At 44.0% G+C, this 18,058-nt stretch overlaps 1 protein-coding gene across 2 annotated transcripts; it reads right to left on the bottom strand.

The window, feature by feature from the left end:
* Nucleotides 1-15,769: 15,769 nt before the first annotated feature.
* On the bottom strand, nt 15,770-17,848 carry LOC110610943 (aspartyl protease family protein At5g10770). Of its 2 annotated transcripts, none has more exons than XM_043954583.1 (3): nt 17,644-17,848; nt 16,832-17,254; nt 15,770-16,662 (listed from the first exon to the last, which is right to left on the bottom strand). In XM_043954583.1, the coding sequence occupies exons 1-3, from the start codon at nt 17,846-17,848 to the stop codon at nt 15,842-15,844; spliced, it is 1,449 nt and encodes a 482-aa protein (XP_043810518.1). In that variant the 3' UTR covers nt 15,770-15,841. The 2 variants fall into 2 exon arrangements, with proteins under 2 accessions (XP_043810518.1, XP_021606718.1); XM_021751026.2 differs by having other exon boundaries at nt 16,832-17,257.
* Between the last annotated feature and the right edge of the window lie 210 nt (nt 17,849-18,058).

Genomic DNA, 18,058 nt, shown 5'->3' on the forward strand with positions numbered 1-18,058 from the left:
AAGAGTTTGTTATTATCTTAAAATTTAGAGTTCAATAATTCCAATCACAATCAATAAGCATGGGCCATGGCATATGAAAATAATTGTAATATGTAGTAAATAAAATAATAATGCAGTAATTCATTAAGCTGAGTATGGTGTCTGAATTGAATTTTGGTACTAAAGACAGCAAAGAGCATTGATACTATTGGTGTCCCATTGGTTGTTTATTTGCTTTAATCCAGCACACACCACCTCTCTTTTAGATTCTCTTGCCTTTCCACTTGTTTTAGTACCTTTACAAAGGCTGCTTCTACTTCCCAAATACTACCAGGAAAGATTTCCCTTCAATCTCTCTCTGTTTTTTTATTTTTTAGCAAAAAAAAAAAAAGAAAGTTGCCGTGGCGAAGTGATCTTCAGAGATTCTGTGACCAGAGCTGTTGCTGCTCACAATGTTAAGCACCATTCGTGACCAAAGAAAAGAAAACTAAAATAGAAAAATGATTATGTAATTCTTAGAGGATTGTCAATATTTAAATTCAAATTCTCTACAATTTTACTACCAATCCACGACATCTTCTGAAAAAAGAAAAAAGAAAAATCCATGACATCTTTCCTTTTAAACATTTTGAATGGTGCCATCTCAATTATCAATGTAAAAGTTACAACTTGTTTCCAATGTCCCCAGAAAGGGAAAATTGGCAGCCCAACATGACAAGTGTATGATGCTCCCAACCCCCTTGTTTTGAAACCATGGCAAAGATTGATTTTACCATCCATGATGTTAATTAGTTCCAATCACTCCTGATCTTATATTAAAAGTTATTTTATATTTTCTGATAATATATGAGATATGAGGAAGTCCATCCATCAGAAATTCACTGCAACTCAGTATTCCACATAAAACCAATCTCCATCACTACAAATCGACAGAACAAAAAAATAGAAAAAGGAAGAAAATCGCTGTAAAGAAACCTATGATTCCACTCTCTTTCTCCGCCTACTATCCTTCTCCGCGTCAATTTGGTTCAAAAGAAAGAGTATCATTGTTTAACAATATCAACCAATTGCATCGCTTTAATCCTAGTGATGACCGCTGGATTTCTTCACCCCAGATCAAGGGCTTGACCACAGCCAAAGGCCCATAACGTAGAGGCCCACACACCTGATATGCACAATAAGCCTGGCTCATTCAACCTTCAAGGCCGGGCTCAACCAAGCTTCTTCATTCGGATCGGCCCAGTCCGCGACCAGCAGGCCCTCTCCTCTCAGGTTCAGCGTCCGGCCCGACTCTCGGCCCAGCCCAGTTTCCAGAGCCATACTCAGACAACCTAGCAGATCCGCTCGAGCGTACGCACAAGGAGAATCAGAGGCCGTTACGCATGGAGCAGGCGGCTGATACCCTCGTACGCCCGAATCTGTATGTCAGAGACGCGTGTCCCAATCATGGAGAGACCTTTACACGTCACCAGCAAGCATAACGAAATGGATAAAAGGGAATCCCCTCCCCAGAAAGTTTAAGTCTATTTTTCAATACCAAAACCCTTGTAAAACCCTATTCTATTGGATCTCAGATCATCAATTGGCGCCGTCTGTGGGAAACGAAGGAGATCTTTTCATCACCGGAGTTTTCACTTTCAAAACCCACTGAGATCCACAATGGCAAACCACCAAGAAAATAACCTTAACATTCCGAATGACCTGAGCTCTGCCCAAGATGGGCAGCAGTTCTCCTTTTCTAGCCCTACAACGTTGAATAACCAAACGCCTATTCCTCTTAATCCCTCGCCAAGCTTGGCAGGGAATACTCCCACCGTGACCTTGTCTAACCAGGACATCCAAACCATGGCTCTCCAGCTACAGACTACTGCTCACTGGTTGGGGCAGATAATGCAACAGAGGGGCCTTAGCACCCCAGTAAATGCACTCCCAGTGGTGGAGGAACCCAGAACCAATGAACCCCGACCTATCTTTGACCGCCCCCAAACTAACAGCCGTGATACCGAGGAAGAAGAAGAACCGGAGGCCCGAATCCATGGGAGGAGGGCAAGAGAGATGATAGAAAATGAGGGGGCGGACAACTATTCTGCCGAAACAACGGGAACTGCAGCAGAAGAAGAGGAATGCAGCTTGGAGGGAAGATCCGGCTCAGCAGACGAGAAAATGGACCAAAAGTTGAAAAGGTTGAAGGAGCAGCTCTTAGCCGAGCTAGGTAAGAAAGATCAGAGCCAAACCTCCTTGCCCACTTCTTCTCCTTTCTCAAAGATAGTACAGCAGGAGACCGTTCCCAAGAAGTTTATGATGCCGCCGATGGCGGCCTATAACGGAGCTGGTAACCCGAGGGAGCACGTCATGAACTATAAGCCCTTCATGGAGTTGCAAACTCTGTCAGATGCCTTAATGTGTAAGGTGTTCCCAACAACGCTCTCGGGACCAGCGCGGGCGTGGTTCAATAGCTTGGAGGCCGGAAGCATTAAAAGTTTTGGAGATCTTGCCACCCGTTTCATCAGCCGGTTCATAGCCGGGGTGCCAGCAGATAGGAAGACGAGCTATCTAGAAAGAGTGAAACAGAAAGAAGGAGAATCACTTAGAGAGTATGTCGCCCGCTTCAATACGGAGGCCCTGCAGATTTCCGAGCTGGATGAAGGAAGGGCGGTGGAGGCCATGCAAAAGGGAACAACCTCTGCCGAGTTCTTTGGTTCTTTGAGCAGGAAACCTCCGACCTCACTGGCTGAGTTGATGACGAGGGCAGAGAAGTATATAAGACAGGATGACGCCTTAGTGATGAGTAGATTTGCTAAAGGAATGGCAGGAAAAGAGAAGGCCCCGGAGGAGAGGAGGCCGGAGAGACACGAGAAGAAACATGGAAAGAGACCTGAGCCATACAAGCAGGCCTGGGAGAGAAGGGATCAAAGGCCTCCTCCTCCTCCTCGGGCTCTTGAACCAAGAGTGCTCCCTCCTTGGGTTCCCGAGAAACCAACCCCCCTCAACGCTTCCAGAGCCGAAGTGCTCATGGCAGTCCAGGATAAGGAGTTCCTCCAGTGGCCCAAACCCATGAAGTCGGAAGCAGATCAAAGAAATCCTGACAAGTATTGTCAGTATCACCGGAGCCATGGGCACGATACGAATAACTGTTTTCAGTTAATCGCGGAGATTGAGAGGCTGATCAAAAGGGGGCACCTCAAAAATTTTGTGAAGAAACCAGAGGGACAGAGGCCTCAGCCTGGTCCGACAACTCAGACGCCTAGGAGAATAGGAGCTGGACCAGTGAATGATGGGTCCAGCGGGACCATCAACATGATTGTTGGAGGAACAGGAGGACGGATGAGCCGTCGAGGAAAGAAGAGAAACCGGGAAGGGGAGACCAGCAATAGTGAAGTCATGCAGATCGTTGAGCACTCTCCCATGACTATCGCTTTCTCTCCGGAAGATGCACAAGGCATTCAGATGCCCCATGATGATGCGCTCGTCATTGAGGCTGTCATTAATAATTTTCGAGTAAAGAAGGTTCTGGTAGATGACGGGAGTAAGGTCAACTTGCTGCCATATCGGGTTTTCCAGCAGATGAGAATCCCAGAAGAACAGCTGGTTCGGGACCAGTCACCAATCAAGGGGATCGGAGGAGCACCAGTACTTGTAGAAGGAAAGGTGAAGCTGGCTCTTACCCTGGGAGAAGCACCTAGAGCTCGCACCCATCATGAGGTGTTTTTGGTGGTCAAACTCCCACTGAGCTACAATGCGATTTTGGGGAGACCGGCGTTGTTCGACTTTGAAGCTGTCACTAGCATCAGGTATTTGGCACTCAAGTTCCCAACGGAAGAAGGAGTGGGAATGGTCCGGGGTAGCCAGGAAGAAGCAAGGGCGGTATACTTGGCCACAGTAACAGAGCCGAGCTCAACTGGAGAAGCACTCGACTCGGAAGTTCTGGAGGTCAGAGATGAAACAAAAGAAGCCCGGACAGAGCCAGTTGGAGAGTTGGAAACCTTCCCCTTATCAGAAGCAGATGCAAACAAGGTTTTTAGTCTTAATGCCAGCCTCACCAAAGAACAAAAAGGCGAAGTCATGGCCCTGATCCGAAGTCACGCGCCGACCTTCGCATGGAAGCCCTCAGACATGCCGGGAATTGACCCCAAAGTAATGACACACCGATTGAATGTTCTCCCCGAGGCCAGACCGGTGAAGCAAAAGAAGAGAGTAGTGGGAAGAGAGAAGCAGCAGGCCACCCGGGAAGAAGTGCAGAAGCTAGAAGAGGCAGGCTTTATTAGGGAAGTCATGTACCCACAATGGCTGGCAAATCCAGTGTTAGTCAAAAAAGCCAATGGCAAATACAGGATGTGTATAGATTTTACCGACCTAAATAAGGCCTGCCCTAAAGATTGTTACCCCCTCCCCGATATTAATAAAATGGTCGACTCAACGGCTGGTTTTGATTATATGTCTTCTTTAGATGCTATGTCGGGTTATCATCAAATCCCAATGGAAAGGTCGGATGAGGAAAAGACCTCATTTATAACTGAAGATGGAACTTACTGTTATAGAGCTATGCCCTTTGGATTGAGAAATGCCGGGGCAACTTATCAGAGGTTGATGAATAAAATCTTCAAAAACCAGATCGGGCGAAATCTGGAAGTGTATGTGGATGATATGGTGGTCAAAAGTTCAACTTTCCAACAACACATAGCAGATTTGAGGGAGATATTTGGGGTGTTAGATCAATACAGAATGAAGTTGAACCCAGCAAAATGTGCTTTCTTCATTAGGGGAGGAAAATTTTTGGGGTACATGGTGAGTGGTAAAGGCATTGAGCCCAATCTGGAGAAAGTGGAAGCCATACTGAATATGCCAGAACCGACCTGTGTAAGAGATGTTCAGAGACTAACCGGGAGAGTAGTAGCGCTTAACCGATTCATGTCAAGGTCGGCAGAAAAGTGCTTGCCATTCTTCCAAAAGTTGAGGAAGGTACCGAATTTCGAATGGACAGAAGACTGCCAAAAGGCCTTCCTAGAGCTTAAGAAGTATCTTAGCTCGCCCCATGTGCTCAGCAGTCCCATAAAAGGAGAAGAACTCCTGATATATCTGGCGGCCTCAGAACAAGCAGTCAGCGCAGTGCTAGTAAGGGTGGAAGAAGGAGAATAGAAACCTGTTTTCTACATTAGCAAGGTACTCCGAGACACTGAGGTCAGATATTCGAACATTGAAAAATTGGCTTACGCCTTATTGCTGGTAGTCTGGAAATTCAGAGTTTACCTAGAAAGCCACCAAGGAGTCGTAATGACAGACCAACCCTTAAAAAAGATTCTACGTAGACCGGAAACTTCAGGGCGGATGTTGGCATGGTCCGTAGAAATTAACCCTTACTGTCTAGAGTACCGACCTCGAACAGCCATAAAATCTCAAGCTCTGGCTGACTTCATAGCGGAGTGCGCATTCAATGAGGAGAAGGGAGGATCATCCTCGGAAATATCAAGCAAGGGGGGAGAGAGAGAGCCCCCCAAGAATTTAGCTGGAAGCTGTATGTAGACGGAGCATCAGGTGCTGAGGGTAGTGGCGCTAGGATAATGCTTAAAGGGCCAGAAGGTTTTAAAATATGTTATGCCTTGCGTTTAGAATTTACGGCTTCTAACAATATGGCCGAATATGAAGCCCTGGTAAATGGAATGTTGGTAGCTTCGGAGGTAGGGGTAACCGACCTCGAGGTGAATAGCGACTCTCAGTTGGTGATCAACCAGGTTACGGGGGTATATCAGGCTAGGGACCCCATCATGCAGAACTATCTTGATAAAGTAAAAACTATAGAAGCCGAGCTCACGGGTCGGGGAGTTATCGTCAGATTTCAAAGAATACCTCGGGAAGAAAATGAGGAAGCAGACCTGCTTAGTCGGTTGACCAAAGAAGAGTTAGAACAGCTCCCTGATGAGGTATATATACAGCATGTCCGCACACCTGCTTTTAAAAAGACAAACACGGTACTGCAGGTAGAACAGAGCTCAACTTGGATGACCCCATACCTGAGATATCTGGAGGAGGGCAAGCTCCCCGAAGATAAAGATGAAGCCAGAAAGATAGCAGCTCGTGCTGCCAACTACCAAGCAATAAGGGGAACCTTATACAGAAAAGGGAAGTCCAGCCCATGGCTCCGGTGTGTGAGTCCGGAAGAAGCTACAAAGGTAATGGAAGAAATACATAGAGGCCTATGTGGGGCTCACGAGGGAGCAGGGACATTAGTCAACAAAATATTCAGGCAAAGGTACTACTGGCCCACTGCTAAAAAAGAAGCAGAGGAGTTTGTCCGGAGGTGCGACGTATGTCAAAGATTTGCTAACGCCATCAGAACCCCCGCCACTCCTCAAGCAAGCATATCCAGTCCATGGCCTTTCTCACAATGGGGAATCGACATCCTGGGACCTTTCCCCAAGACTACGGGGCAAAGGAAATTCGTGGTGGTGGCTGTGGAATATTTCTCGAAATGGCCAGAGGCAGAAGCAATAGCCACAATCACGGCCCGCAAGATGATAGATTTCGTATGGGGACATATCATCTGCAGATTTGGCATACCTAGAGTGCTTATCTCAGACAACGCCAGACAATTTGACTGCAGCATTTTCAGAGCCTTCACGACGAACATGAGCATATGGCATAAGTTCTCCTCCGTGGCTCATCCTCAGACTAATAGCCAAACAGAAGTCACTAACAGAGCTATCCTTCAAGGATTAAAGAAACGGCTGGATGGCGCAAAGGAGAATTGGGCAGAAGAACTCAATAGCATACTATGGGTACTCCGAACCACTCCCAGAGCGCCCACTAAAGAAACACCGTTTGCACTTGTTTATGGCATAGAAGCCGTAGTTCTAGTTGAATTGCAGATCCCCACTCATCGAGTCCAATTCGTCAGTGAGAATACTAATGAGGATAAGTTAAGAAGCAACCTGGATGCTCTTGAGGAAGTCAGGGAAGAAGCCCAAGTCCGAACGGCCGCTTATCAACAACGAGCAGCGAGATATTACAACCAAAAGGTCAGGGAAAGAAGCTTAAAGGTGGGAGATCTGACCCTAAGAAACCTGGAAGCTACAGGAAAAAGAGCGGCCGCGGGCAAGTTAGCACCGACCTGGGAAGGTCCTTTCAAGGTGACAAAAGTGGTCAAGGCAGGGGTATACCGAATTGAAGATATGCAAGGAAACCCCGAGCCCCACGCTTGGAACATCCAGCACCTAAAACGGTATTTCCCTTGAAATATTTGTAAAGAAACACATTGTATTTTGACAAATATGAGTAAATAAAAAATTCTTTATATGAATTATCTTCATGAATAACATTCCTCCATGAAAAAGAAAGAACAGGGCTCAGAAAGATCCCTCGAAACAAGACCTCAGTTAGGCACGAAACCAGCTGAGATGACGAAGCGACAGTAAGGCCAATGAGCCTGAATCTTGTGCAAAAATCTCAAGAAGGCACAAAAAACTGCCGGCGGGGCCCCGAGGTCACCCCGGAACGGCCGGCGAGGATCTTAAAGATGCCTCCCGGAGCATGAAGACCGGGATCCCCTAGAACTCCCGGGAAAACAAAATAAAAAACTGTCGGCGGGGCCCCGAGGTCACCCCGGAACGGCCAGTGAGGATCGTAAAGATGCCTCCCGGAGCATGAAGACCGGGATCCCCCCAGAACTCCCGGGTAAACAAAGAAGACCGGGATCCCCTAGAACTCCCGGGAAAACAAAATAAAAAACTGCCGGCGGGGCCCCGAGGTCACCCCGGAACGGCCGGTGAGGATCGTAAAGATGCCTCCCGGAGCATGAAGACCGGGATCCCCTAGAACTCCCGGGAAAACAAAATAAAAAACTGCCGGCGGGGCCCCGAGGTCACCCCGGAACGGCCGGTGAGGATCGTAAAGATGCCTCCCGGAGCATGAAGACCGGGATCCCCTAGAACTCCCGAGAAAATCAAAATAAAAACTGCCGGCGGGGCCCCGAGGTCACCCCGGAACAAAAACAGCCAGGATCTCGTAAGATCTCTTGAAAACAAAAAAATGGTCGGTGAAGGACTCAAAAGCTTCCCGAAATAAAAAATTCCCCATATCATATGCAGGGACAACTTAACACACAGTTCCGACCTCACAAAAAGAGAGGAGCCCGGAGTTACCAAAGAAAAATCAGGTTCCGACCTCCTGAAAAGGCACGATAGCTAAGCAGTGCCGATCTCAAAACAGATGCTAACGCTAAAAGTTTGGCTATAGAACAAAAAGCCGAGCTCCTAGCTCGGAAGGACCTATATTCTCAAAAGCTCAAAGCCGGGCTCGCAGCTCGGATAGACTTATATCCTCAAAAGCTCAAAGATATGAAGACCAAAGGAAAAAGTCGAGCTCCCTCTCTAAAAGGGCTCATAAATGAAGAAACCTTCAGAAGGATAAATAAGGGAGAAAAAGGGCTATACTCAACGACCAGATCAGTTTATCTGGAACAAACAAATTTACAACCAAGAAGAAGGGGCTAGAAGCAAAAAGCAGACATACTAGTCGCCATTAAAAGGTATGAGATTTGATCTCTCAAACTATTAGCTAAGAGCTGAGCTTGCAACTCACGAGCAATTCAAAAGCTTATGAATGAGAATACATAGTGCACAAATATATATAAAAAAAAAAAGATATTAGAGTACTTTGAGGAAAAAGAAAACTGATATTTCATTACAAATAACTATTTCAAATTATCTTTCTGACGAGGTGGGGGGATAAATAGTCCTTAAAGGACTTACATCAGTAAGAACACCCTCGCCTACATTATTTCTACTTGCAGTCACATCTGCAGGAAGCTCAGAATCCCTTGGATCAGAGCCCTCAATGTTTACAACAGGAGCTATCTCTGACTCAAGGTGGAGATCCTCCTTCTCAGAGTTAGGGTCATCCTTCCCTGACTCCGGGACTTCCACGTCCTCCCCCTCCAGCTCGGACTCTTCCGAAGAAGACTCAGCAGGCCGGCATATGTCCCTCCGGCAATCTCCTCGGGGCATAGGGAAATCATCCTCCCCATACAGCACTGGCTCGCCATCTGAGTCCACTTCGTACCTGCGAAGCTTGGCCAAAGGAGTATCAGGAGCGTGTCTGGCCTCTCTTAAGCCACGATTGTAGCCGGTCACATACATACGGAAGGCTTTCTTAAGAACAGCCGATTTCATTTCACCAGAAGCTTTATATTCATCGAGATGTTCCTCACAGGTCTCAGCTACAAATTCCTTAAACTCAGAAGAGTCTTTGTAGTCCTGAAGATAAGCCTCACAGGCCTGCTCGATCTTCTTTTTCAGCTCATCAGACTCCTGATACTCTGCAATACATTGCTCGCGCACTAGTTGAGCCTTACCTTCAACATGCTTTACTACCCCAAGCAGGGCTGAACACTTGCGCTCTAAGGTCCTGACTTCATGGTTGAGTTGCTGGTGGCGAAGGTTGAACTCCTCAGCCGATGAAGCCAGGTCTCTGATACGATCAGAGCTCGTGCTCAACTCCTGCTCAAGGACCTCCACCCGAGCTAGGGCTGCTTCCTTCTGAGCCTTCACTTCCTCCAGCTGAGCTTGAAGCTCTTCAAAATCAGCCTTTAAGGCCCCATATTGTTGCTGGACCTCAGCTTTTTGCCTCACGGCCTCATCCCTTTCGCTAAGGGCCTCTGTCATAGAAGACAGCTGCTTTAAAACTCCTTCGCAGCGAACCTCCAAGGCAGCTGCCCTCTCATCAGACACTTTGAGAACTTCGCGAGTCTGAGACAGCTCTGCTTCTAAAGACTTGGTATGCCCTGCTATCTCAGCCGCCTTCTCATCAGCCTTTTAAAGGGCCTCTAGCGCCGAATGCAGCTCCACTTGGAGGGATTGGATTTGCTCTCGAGCAGCTACCAGATTACCCCTTGCGTCACTGGTTGCAGATAAGTTCTCTTCCAGACGCGCCTCCTCAATCCGGCGGTCTACAGACTCCTGGAGGGAGCGATCACGAGCATCCTCCTCCATAAAGAGGCCTGTCGCCTAAAAAGGAAGAACAACTGTCAGAAAAAGAAAAGAAGCAAACCTAAAGAGAGGTGAAAAAACAACTTACCATCAGAAGCATTTCTCTAATTGAAGATCCAAGCTCCTCACGAGAGCGAGATCGGAAGGACACTTGCTCCTTGGTAGAACTGGCTAAAAGACCAGTCAGGGCAAGAAGACGAGGATCCGAAGCCTCTGTAATTTCGTCGAACATTCGCTCTCTGAGAAGTTCGGCGACAGCACTGGCCGGAGACTCGGGGGAAATGTCCGATGCATTCAGAACGTTGCCGGAAGGAGACAATGAAGGCACAGCAGGAACACCTTTCTTTTTCCCAAGGGGAGGAAGAGCTGGAGAAGGTCCTGTGGCAGCCCTGGATTTCTTCCGAGCTGGAGATGGGGCAGATGTTTCGGATGGGGCTGGGCGTTTATCCCAGGTCTTTGGTGGAACGCCCTCAGATCCCTCAGGCCCAGTCCTCACAGAGGCAGGGGCATCTTGAGCAGAAACCTCTGAGACTTGGTCATCTAGGAGGATGATCTCCATTCCTGTCCCAGAGGCCTCTTTGTCTTCAGTAGCAGGAGACTTAGATTTTCCCCCTGGTACCCCTCCAGGAGAATGGGCAATACCCTGCTCCACTTGATCAGAACTTTGGGTCTGCTCCACAATAGCTAGGGAAGCTTCCCTCACGACCTCTGAGGAGGCTGGAGCAGATCTAGACCCTTCAGCAGGCCTCGAAGTTGAGCTCGGTCCACCTTGGCTAGGCAGCCGAGATGACTTGGTGCTGCGAGAGCCCGGCTTCGAAGCTCTAGAAGAAGCCTTGGCTGGAGGTCGGCTAACCTTCTTGGAGGAAGCAGCTTGAACCATCTCCGCGGCAATCTCAGTCACTGAAAGCCCATCCCCAAAGGCGTCGAAAATGGCATGCATATTATCCCGAGACAGGACAAAGTTCTTGGGGAACTTGATGTCATCCATTTTTACCTCAGAAGCTGCAAAAGAAACGAAATTATAAAGAATCAGCATACTTCCCGATATTATGAGCAAAGAAGCAACAGAATAGTCGGACAAGGCATTATACCCGTGTCCTGGATATCCCTAAGATTGGACGCGAACATACACTTCTCGACGTCATACTTCCTATCAACGGAAGTCAGTCGAAGCAGCCCGACCTGCTCAATAAGACTCAATTGGGGCAGATCGTGGCAACCCGGAAAGATCTCCCCCCAACTTAGATCCACCTCCCACGTTCGGGCGGACCCTAATTTTAACTCCACCACAAGAAAGTTCTCCACCCACCCCTTTATGGAGTCCTTGTACCCCGTGAAAAGAGATAACCCAGTACGGGGGGAAAAATAATAGAACTTTTGGGCCGCCCTAACCAGACGGAAAAAAGTGACAAACAGACAGGCCGTGGGTGTGAAACCCCAACTCAGGCAGATAGACTCAAAACAGGACATGAACAAAATGGAGTTTGGGGATAACATCCGAGGAGTTACCCCGAAGTAGTCAAAGACCTCAATAAAGAAAGGGGTAAAAGGAAACGGTAGACCGAATTCTCTCTGCTTCAAGAAAAATACTATGCGACGACCCTCTTGGGGATCTACCAAACCCGGAGGGGGAGGGAAAGGAAGGACTATCCTTTCATTTGAAAGAGGTGCTCGAATGAAATACAACGGAGCATCTAAAAGTCTCTGGGAAATATACTTAGTTATGTTGAAGGGTGTAATATGCGACTCAAGGTTACCAACATCAGGAAGCCTTGAACTGGCCATGGAAGAACAAGGAAGCGTACCTGAGAACACAATGGGGTGAAAAATGCAGAAGGAGTTGCAGGAAGACAGAGAGCAGAAAAGAGCTAGTTTCTTCAGAAGACAGAAGGAATTCGAGATGAAAGGCAATAATGAGACGGAACGTGGATCTAAACAGTTTTGTCTTGGAGCGGCGCGATCATTAATTACTCTCGAAGTTTACCCTCTCAACGGTTAGATAATTAACCGGTGAGAAGGTAAAGGGGCAAAAAGATGATTGTTGGGCTTCTCCACATCCGTCAAGGGCCAGATCCGTGATTACAGCCCATCAACCAAAGGCCCGTTCACCACCTACAAGCCCAACTTAGCCCGCAGGAACAACTCAACCTGTGAAATTCACCACTCCGCCACCTCCATGGTAAATGCCAAGGAAACAGAGGGGCAAGTCATAAAAAGACTCAAAAGTACAAGCAAATGGGAGCATGATAAAGGTCAGACTCGCTCATCGCTTAAAAAAGTTATAAGATTTGACTTATCGTTATTGAACAAAGGCTGCGAGATCGGAAAGAGGCGAAAAGGGCACCTCGGAACTATACAGAGCTGAGAGCTCAGAAATCAAAGGTTAAAGACCGAGCTCACAGGTCGGATTAGTCCAGCTCGGAAAACATAACTTGAGAGCTCGGTCGGCTAAAGGAGGCTCAAAGCTCAACCCATCAAGGATTAAAGACTGAGCTCACAGGTCGGTTAGTCAAGCTCGGAAAAGTAAACCGACCGTCCAGTTGGTTAAGTAGCCCAGAGCTCGGCTCATCGACTAAAGGCAAGAGTTCACGAAATATGGTCAGTTCAGCTCGGAAAAAACGAAACAAAATTTAGTTGGCTAAAGCTACGAAGAAAAGCAGTATCAGTACTCTGTCCAGGACAGAGAAAGAACAAGTATGAGTAAAAAACAAGAACTTCATTAAAAGAAAAGTACATTACAGCACATTACAAAGGCCTACACTACGGGATGAAAGACTATCCTTAAAGGATTTACATAACCACATACGCCATCATCTACGTTTACATCACTGACATCTGCTCTACTATCTTAGTCTTAATTCCGGGGACTATCCTAGTACGGAAAGCGAGCTCTACAGGTCGGCTGAGCTCTGTCTTGTTATTATAGGGGAACTGAACAAGTTGATTTCCATAAGCATTTCTCACTGTTCCCCTGGGCAAACGTTCGGTTACCCAAGTGTGATGCACGGTACATTCGGATAAGGTCGGATATTATATGCCGGCCGTGCACCACACATGAAAAACATAAGTCTTCGAGTTACGGCTCCGAAGAGATCACAGAGCATACATTCGAAGGCATCGCCAGAAGCTTGACTGAGCGCAGCAGATCTCAGTCTCGCATAATACTGGTACTTCACATCGATGGGAGCAATAAGCTGATCTTTCTCGCCACTTCCATTTATATCAAAAGAAGATAACAGGGGCACCGGAGAAATTTCTTTCTCCCTCTTGAGGGAAGGCAAAGTTAGAGCAAACTCCCCAACAGCCCAGAACCTCTTTGAAGCCCGGACAACAAACAGAGGAGGAGGCCGGCCAGACGACCTGGGTAAAACAGTCTCAGCAGTTTGCCGAATAGCCCCATCCATCGGCCGCCCTACCAGAAGGATCCCCAAAGCACCGTCCAGACTCCTTAGAGGTAACATCAAATTTGCAAGAATTTTGAACTGACCCATTCTTATCTCAGGTACTGCAAAAAGTTTCAAAACAGACACAAGTCAGAAACAATTCTCCATCAAGATGATAAAAGCAAGACTGAAACAAACCCCTGGGGCAACAAAGCAATACAAACTCAAGCTCACCTCATTCCGTTTGAAGAAAGCGTCAAATGGATCCTTTGCAGATAAAACAGAACAATCTCGCTAGAGGAAAGAAGCAGACAGAGAAACGGAAAGGAAGAACCTCTTGTTCCAACAGAGGATTTGAGAATGAAGAAAAGTTAGCGTTGATATATACCCAGAGTCTGAGGCCTTAGCACGGGGCAGAGCTATGCTAGACTCTAAGCTAACGGCGTCAGGATTTTAAAAGATAGTCATGGAAAAGGAAAGAAAGGACATGTCCAGATAATGATGACAGAAAAGCAAAGACAGCAAAGAACGCGAAGAATGGAGAAAAGCCAGAAAGGGGAAAGAGCAGGTAGGATTCGAAAACTGCACAATGACAGAAAGATGAAAGGATGTTATTAAGGCACCTGAACACAAACAGGCGTGGTCATAATGGTTCTTGATATTCACCCCCTCGGCAGTAGGAGCAATAACTACCGAGAAGGTGAAGGGGCAATTGATGACCGCTGGATTTCTTCACCCCAGATCAGGGGCTTGACCACAGCCAAAGGCCCATAACGTAGAGGCCCACACACCTGATATGCACAATAAGCCTGGCTCATTCAACCTTCAAGGCCGGGCTCAACCAAGCTTCTTCATTCGGATCGGCCCAGTCCGCGACCAGCAGGCCCTCTCCTCTTAGGTTCAGCGTCCGGCCCGACTCTCGGCCCAACCCAGTTTCTAGAGCCATACTCAGACAACCTAGCAGATCCGCTCGAGCGTACGCACAAGGAGAATCAGAGGCCATTACGCATGGAGCAGGCGGCTGATACCCTCGTACGCCCGAATCTGTATGTCAGAGACGCGTGTCCCAATCATGGAGAGACCTTTACACGTCACCAGCAAGCATAGCGAAATGGATAAAAGGGGAATCCCCTCCCCAGAAAGTTTAAGTCTATTTTTCAATACCAAAACCCTTGTAAAACCCTATTCTATTGGATCTCAGATCATCACCTAGTATCTAAAGAGGTTACAAATTGAATACATTCAAATTCTAAAAGGGAAAAACTCGATATATAGTTTATATGTATTCTAAGATATAAATTTATAATAAGATCTATATAACAACGGTATAAACTATTCATTTATTCTTAATTTATAAAATTCTATCAAAAATATCAATTCGACATTTCAACAATATTTTCTTAATTTTTTTTAGTGAAGAAAAAAATTTAATACGTGCTTCCTCGTGGAAAATAATTTTATTTTTTATTTTTTATTTTTATTTTTAAAAAAACTTTAAATTTTATTCTACATGAAAGGTACGAAAAAATTTTAAAGAACGTATTCACCTGTAAATAATACAACGCAGTTTTGTAAAAGTAAAAAAATATTTTTCATAATTAAAACACAAATCATTGTAAAATATATTTAAAAACATAATTTGCTTTAAAAAATTAATATACGTTATTAATATATTTTAGTAATATAACTAATTATAATTATGGTAAATAGATATTTTTTTTGCATAATTATTTAACAATTATGAAAGAGTTATAATACAATTTTGACTATAGAAAAATCAATTTTTTATTTAAAAAAAGTTGAACCGCATTAATTTTTTTTATAAAGAAAAACAGTATAAAAACTCCTTAAAAATTATTTTCTAAATTTTAGTTAATCTTTAAAAAATCGAAAAACTATTTCCCTATTTTTCTTTTAACAAATCGGAACATATAAATAAAAAAATGATGTTTTTCAATTTTCTTAGAAAACTAGCTTAACTTTGTACAAGTGAGCAGGCATGAATCGTTAAGAACGTTTTTTGAGTATAATCACATATTCATTTAAAAAAATATTGCCTTTCAAAAAAAAATATTGAAGAAACATAATAAACAAATTAAAAAAATAAGAAAAACAATAACAAAAATGTGTAGCCACCCAAAAATGTATCCAAGAGATCAGTTCTTTTAGACGTGATTCATTTAAAAAAAATATTTAAATAAATTTTTTACATGATTTTATTTTTTGAAAATAAAAATTTTATAAATTAAAAAAATAATTTTTGTATTTTAAATTAAAAATTAATAAAAAATAATTAAATTGAATTGAATTATTATAAATTTTTTTATTGAATTGAAATATTCATCTATTTAAACTTTTCTTATTTTTTTAACAGAAAATTAAATAATTAAAAATTTGAATTTAAATCTACCTAACTACTAGATCGAGTCAAGTAATAATTTTTATTTTATTTATTGTATTATAAGATAAACACTTGACTGATGTGCTTGAAATATTAAATCAACTACAACTTGCAGGAGCAAATCCAATTTTTCCAGCAGCAGCATCATACACTACCTCCAAAGTCTTTTGCTGTGAATTTCCATAAATGAGGACATCAGTTGCGTCACTGTTTCCGGCGAAGGCTAAGCACACTTGCGATGCACCATTTGCATACAGAATCCCTCTCACATCAACATCTACACTAACTCCGCCATTGAAGAACAAGGCAATCTTCGGCACAGTAATTGTATTATAGTTGCTAAAATCATAGCAAGTATCAAGTATTGATAATGCAGGTGCTCTCGGATATTTGTTCATCAATTGTCTAAAGGTTGATCTTAAAGCAGAGTATGCGGCAGGTGGCAACCGTGTAATGACAGTGCCGGAGTCAATGATTGCACCAGCAGTTGAAAACACTGATTGGGAAATTGATAAACTGCGGCCTCCAACTTTGATATCAATAAAGTCTAGGGCATAAAAAGATGAGCTAGTGGGAAAAGAGGCTAATGGTGTGAATTTAGCGGATTTAGAGGTTGAGCCACCGAAGGTGAGGAAGCCAGTTGAGCTAGTGGAGGATGGAAGACAATAGGAGAAAAGCTTGTTGTATTTTTCAGCAGTTTGCGAGACTAATGATAATGGATCTCGTCCTAAACCAAGTAGGCCGGCAGAGCCTCTAAAGAGACCTTGATTATTTTGGCCGCAGCCGAAGTAGAAGTTGTCAAAAACATCAGTTGGGCTTAACGTAAGCTTTTCTTTACCAAAGAAGCCGATAGAAAAAGAAGAGTCTCCATATTGGATGCCATATACACATGTTGAGGAAGCACATCTTAGTGAATTGCCTGCATACAAAAATTAAACAAGGTTTTCAAATTTAATTTTTTTCCCACAACTATAAATAGCAAAATAAATGATTGTAAATTCGAATTTAGTTTAATTATCGAACTTGAATTTCTCAAGTTCCTGTTCCAATTTTTTTTTAAAAAAAAAAGAAATTAAAGATGTGGGTACCTGTTGCAGAAGCAAGAGAATCACAGAGAGAGGAGCCACAGGAAATGTTGGTGTATGATGTAGACCGAGAGGGATCAAAAATAGGCTCAATTTGATCATAGCAAGACCTAACACAGGGCTCACATTGCGTCCAGTTGAGATCGCTTCCGGTATCAAAGATAAGAGAAAGGTCCTTTCTTGGGGTGCCGAGTCCTACAGTCACGACATAATTGCCTGTACCAATGCTCTTGCCGTCCTTCACCGGAAGGGTAGCCGCCGCATCTGTCTCCTTTACGTCTCTGCTGCTCGATAACCTTGATTGAATAAAATTGACTCTAGATTCATCTTGCAGGAGGATCTCTGTGTGATTTGGAGCTTTGCCTTGATTTAGTTGCGAGCATGGGCCATGCTTGTGGACTACTCTCAGTGATGTCTTCTTCTCCACTGCTGAAAAACAGGTAAACACTAACGTTAATAATTTTTCATAAATTTTTTATTACTAATATTAAAATTTTCTTCATATTGTGATATTTTAAGTTTGAACTTCCATAAAAATAAAATTTTTTTAAAAAAAAACCTTCACATTTTTTCCCCCATTCAATACCTTCACTAGCTGAATAGTTTTCTCAACTAACATGGGTGAGATTGAGTAAGTTTTTTTTTTGTTTTTTTTTTCTCCTTCTGGGTATATGCCAAAAACGTTATAGAAAGTAAAGGAGATTAAGAAAATTATGGATCTATAGTTAGCTGGTATGATTTTTCTGTATGATGGTAGCCATTAATATTAAGCAGCAGAGAAGAAGTTAAAAAGCTAGAGTTATGTAAGTAATGACCTTTAACAGTTGAAGGTTTGCAAGAGTGGGATGGGAGTAGAGAGCTGACTTCAATTGTATGGCTATGGTGAAGAAGAATTCTTTCTGCAAGATTTCTTTCTTGTAATATGGCAAATGAGAAGAAAAAGCACAGAGAAATAAAATTGGCAAACAGGAAAAATCTCAGACTGAAGGAGATGGGAAAAATGAAGTAGAGAATGGCCATGGATCAACCTCTTTATTATGTTTCATGCACTTGCCCCATATTTATAACCCGAGATATTTCTTTTTTACATTGCGTCTATCATAGATTCAATATAAAATATTTAATGAAATTTTATGTGTAATTTATAAGTTTTATATCGAAATAAAAATTCGTATGTAATTTTATTAAAATTGGAAAAGAATTATTAGTATAAAAGTGGATTACAAGCTA

Source organism: Manihot esculenta, chromosome 3 (assembly GCF_001659605.2).
Source record: "Manihot esculenta cultivar AM560-2 chromosome 3, M.esculenta_v8, whole genome shotgun sequence".
Lineage (NCBI taxonomy): Eukaryota > Viridiplantae > Streptophyta > Magnoliopsida > Malpighiales > Euphorbiaceae > Manihot > Manihot esculenta.